The sequence below is a fragment of the Oncorhynchus kisutch genome, linkage group LG20 (genome assembly GCF_002021735.2).
Source record: "Oncorhynchus kisutch isolate 150728-3 linkage group LG20, Okis_V2, whole genome shotgun sequence".
Taxonomy (NCBI): Eukaryota; Metazoa; Chordata; class Actinopteri; order Salmoniformes; family Salmonidae; genus Oncorhynchus; species Oncorhynchus kisutch.
Window position 1 is genome coordinate 41467446 of NC_034193.2, and position 4626 is coordinate 41472071.

General features: G+C 42.9%; 1 protein-coding gene across 1 annotated transcript; it reads right to left on the minus strand.

Moving 5' to 3' along the window:
• Positions 1-250: 250 nt before the first annotated feature.
• Positions 251-4381, minus strand: LOC109865748 (uncharacterized protein C17orf67 homolog). Its single transcript, XM_020454172.2, has 3 exons — positions 4252-4381; positions 1499-1587; positions 251-1057 (listed from the first exon to the last, which is right to left on the minus strand). Exons 1-3 carry the CDS (start codon positions 4307-4309, stop codon positions 941-943), a joined length of 264 nt encoding a protein of 87 aa, XP_020309761.1. The 5' UTR covers positions 4310-4381; the 3' UTR covers positions 251-940.
• Between the last annotated feature and the right edge of the window lie 245 nt (positions 4382-4626).

A 4626-nucleotide genomic window follows, 5' to 3' on the forward strand; every position in this document is an offset into this window, starting at 1 on the left:
GACGGAAGGGCACTGTCTTAAATTCCCCAAACATCAGTAAACTACGATAGTAACCTCGGGTCATGGCCGACCGCAACAACCGTAACCCCGGGTCAGCAGCGGGGTCAACCCACATGACTGCTCATGTCACCATGGAAAATCTTCCGCTTCACAGTTCCTCTTTCTTAGTAGTTAAAGTCTTTATTTTCTCTAAAGTCTTACCCGAAGCCTGTTCAAAGTCCAGTTTCAAAACGGAAGAGAAAAAAAACACCACATTTCCATATTTTTTATTTATTTGATTAGATTGTTTATTAAATTATTGTTTTTTTTAAACATTGTTTTACATAATACAATGTATATTTTCTCATAACTGTATCCACATATAAACGGATCATGTATGCTCTATGATGTTAACATAATTTTATATGTTTCCTGTATGCTAATGTTGCTGGAATAAGCTGATCATGCTCTTGTGGCCAGTATCTACTGATGGCCACTAATGTACCCTGCTGAGGCTTCATCGTGAAATGCATGTGACAGAGTTACACTCTGAGCTTCACCCTCATATCAATATCATGGTCATCATCATCATTGTCGTCATCACAGTTTTCAACATCCTTCTTGCCGTCAACGCCTTCTGCCACACAGAAAAAGTTGTTCGCCAGAAGACAACAAAAAAAAGACCTAGAATCAGTTTACCCCAATTCTAACTATAACCAATCAGGAGGGAAATACAAAACTGATCAGCCAATGGGCTAATTATAGGTACTGTACATTGTGTTCAAATGTGTCCGAAATGTAGTGAAATTATGTACTTTCTGGTACTTTTTTTGTTACACAGCATTTTGCTACCCTGTTCCCTACTCAAAAAGCCACAGGGGACCCAAGCAGGCATGTTTTATGGTTGTGTTGGACAGACAGGAACCTGGGCTGTGAGGAGTCAAGGCGAGGTCACTGGGGATTAGACAGGGTGTCCGTAGTTCCTGTCACAGCGGGGGTAGCAGTGGGGGTTCAGCCAGTGTTCCAGGTTGGTCTCCTGGGCCCTCTGATCCAGAACCTGCATGTGGAGCAAGTGCTCCTATACAGAGAGAGGGAGGGAGGGAGGGAGGGAGGGAGGGAGGGAGGGAGGGAGGGAGGGAGGGAGGGAGGGAGGGAGGGAGGGAGGGAGGGAGGGAGGGAGGGAGGGAGGGAGGGAGGGAGGGAGGGAGGGAGGGAGGGGCAAGAGTCAAAAGAGGGGGGAAGAGAGTGTGAGAGAATCATGAATGGGGTGGGCTGTCTTTTTTATTTTTTTGGAATGAAACACACCAGGGAAAGAAAGAGTTGACAAGCAGTTTCATTGTATCACTACATATTATCTAAAGTGCTGCTAGTTTATCAAGCCGTAAGCAGCTCTCATTATCATATCAAAACAGAAGAAATTACAGGGTAACTGATAAGTGAAGCATTTTTTATGGATTCTTAGAAGGATGAGCACCACGCTGCAGGTTTCGAATTGTGCCCCTTGCACTTTGAACCTTACTCTCATTGGCTCATCGGGGTGGCCGGGCTTCTGCCTCTTGGTCCGCAGAAGTTGCTTAGCATAGCTCTCCTTGATGATTGGGTTTGCATCTGTCGATAGAGAGACAAAGCATTTCAAGACATCAATGTCCCTTCGTTTTCAAAGAGCTGACTGTGCAACATCACTGCTTGCCTACGCATTTATTGTCATAAGTTTTGCCCTGGAGGCAGCTCTGCAAAGTGGTCACTAGCTTGCAGAGCAACAAAGTCATAGTTTTGTCACACCTGGACTACTGCCCAGATGTGCGGTCATGTGCGGCAGAGAAGGACAAAGGTAAATTGCAGTTGGTCCAGTACAAAGCAGCACGTATCGCACTTAGATGTAGACGGAGGGAAAGTGTCAGTGGCATGCATGTCTCCTGGCTCAAAGTTGAGGAGAGATTGACTGCATCACTCTTGGTCTGTTGAAGGTACTGAACTGTCTGTTCAAGCAGTTGGCACACAGTTCGAACACCCATTGGTACAACACAAGTCATGCAACCAGAGGTCTCTTCACAGTCCCCAGGTCCAGAACAAGAGGCTGGGAAACGCACAGTATTAAGTAGAGCCATGACTACATGGAACTCTCTGCCACCCCAGGTAACTTAAGCTAGCAATAAAACCAGTTTAAAAACAACAACAGATAAAACAACACCTTGCTGCACAAAGGGAACTGTGAATCGACACAGTCATTTTATATATATTGTATTGTAATTTGCACTGCACTGTGTATTAGACCTAGAGATTGTGTGTATGTACTGATACAGTGCATTCAGAAAGTATTCAGACCCCTTGACTTTTTCCACATTTTGTTACGTTGCAGCCTTATTCTAAAATGTATTTTTTTTCCACAGCAATCTACACACAATACCCTATGATGACAAAGCAAAAACAAGTTTTTAGATATTTTTGTCTATATAATGTCTCACACAAACCAAGTCATGAGGTCGAAGGAATTGTCCGTAGAGCTCCGAGACATGATTGTGTCAAGGCACGGATCTGGGGAAAGGGTACCAAAAATGTTACTCCTCAGTAAAAGGCACATGACAGCCCGCTTGGAGTGTGCCAAAAGGCACCTAAAGACTTTCCGACCACGAGAAACAAGATTTTTTGGTCTGATGAAACCAAGATTGAACTCTTTGGCCTGAATGCCAAGCGTCACGTCTGGAGGAAACCTGGCACCATCCCTACTGTGAAGCATGGTGGTGGCAACAACATGCTGTGGGGTTGTTTTTCAGCGGCAGGGACTGGGAGACCAGTCAGGATCGAGGCATAGCTGAACGGAGCAAAGTACAGAGAGATCCTTGATGGAAACCTGCTCTAGAGTGCTCAGTACCTTAGACTAGGGTGAAGGTTCACCTTCCAACAGGACAACAACCCTAAGCACACGGCCAAGACAAAGCAGGAGTGGCTTCGGGACAAGTCTCTGAATGTCCTTGAGTGGCCCAGCCAGAGCCCAGACTTGAACCCGATCGAACATCTCTGGATGTGGAAAAAGTCAAGAGGTCTGAATACTTTCCAAAGGCACTGCATGTAGGTTATGTGTGAAGTTGTAAATGTATGTATTTCAGTCCTTGACTAATAATGTTCTGTACTATGTATAATGTCATGTTTCATGTGGACCCCAGGAAGAATAGCTGATGCTTTTGGAGCGGCTAAGGAGGATCTTAATAAATACCAAATACCCCCCCGCATATCGGATTTTAAACATAACCTTAACCTTAACCACACCGCTAACCCTAACCTTTTAATGAAGACATACATTTTTATGATATAGCCAAGTTTGACTTTGTAGCTGGCCCATCTAGCAGAAAATCGCTCAGTTCTGCCTCCAGGGCAAGATTCATGACAATGAACGTCAACCTTAATTTGTCTACATCTATCTCAAACGAAAATATTGCAGCAAATCAGTGACATAGGATACTCTATAGGGAATATGGTGTGATTTGAGATGCAACCCTAGTCTCATAGAGCTCTGTCTCTGTCTTTCCCCCAGCAGCAGCAGAATATCATTAGGAGGTTGTTTTTTGGTGGAGCAACAAAGTAGCCATTCATTTCCCCCACTCTCCAGAGAGCCAGGCCAGCCCGTGGAGCACGTGACCCCCAAAGACCAACCTGTGAGGGGGTATGAAAATGAACCTGGCTGGCTCTGTCAACAGCGCCAGGCACACACAGCGACGTGGCAAAGCACTACCCAGGGCTCATGCAGGCTTTTTGCAATGATTTTGAAACGGCATTGATAAGAGTTTAAAAATGGAAGTACATGATATATTGTAAAAGGGGGCAGATCAATACAATATTTAAAGGATCTATGTGCATTGCAGTTAAAACAATTCTGTCATATTTGTTTTGTTTTACATGAACAATTATTTGTTTTGCTTATTTGTCATATTTTCATACAACAGAAATGTATCCAGTTTCATATTTACTAGTTACAATGACGCAACAAAATATTAGCTTTTCTGTGCACGACTGAATAGCATTTTTATTTTGTAAGTTTAATTACGAAGCAATTACTTTGCTTTATTGCATGTAATTATTTGAGCATATAAAGTACTGCATTAATTACTACTTAACAACTGCATAATCATATTTTCTTTAAAATAACATTTCTATTGCATTAACATTTAGAAAAAAATGCAAAGATAAACTTTTTATCAGAGACCTTCACAAGCCACCAAAAGGTGAATTAATACATTTTTCTAAAGGCAATTTACCTCTTCAAAATGAGCCTACCTGCTGTGTAGATGATCAAGAGGACCAGACAGAGGGAAAATACCACAAACTTCTTCATCTTGGTCTCAGCTCTCCTGCCCGGCTACTTCTGCACTGAGACCCCAGTCCGTAGGAGATGAGGGGGTAAATTCTCATCTTACGTCACCGATCCCCTCCCCAATCCAAATATAACAAAACTGGGTCACATAACTGTGAAAACATCTGTTGAGTGTCAATGTGCCTGCTGTTCTGGCATGAGACATGTATTTATTTGTATATTTATTTGGTGGTGATTATAGCATGCAATGTACTTGTTTTTTCATCAGTTTGAACTTTGCTAGCGTACTCAAATATATTTTTCTTCTAGCACGAATTACATCTGTATCCAGTTGCAGA

Bases quoted from the DNA above. Each gene is read 5' to 3' on its own strand.
- LOC109865748 (XM_020454172.2), bottom strand. From the start codon at position 4,309: ATGAAGAAGTTTGTGGTATTTTCCCTCTGTCTGGTCCTCTTGATCATC. The intron at 1,588-4,251 runs GTAGGCTCATTT...CTCTATCGACAG, and splicing joins CTTGATCATCTACACAGCAG to ATGCAAACCCAATCATCAAG. The intron at 1,058-1,498 runs GTAAGGTTCAAA...CTCTCTGTATAG, and splicing joins ACCCCGATGAGCCAATGAGA to GAGCACTTGCTCCACATGCA.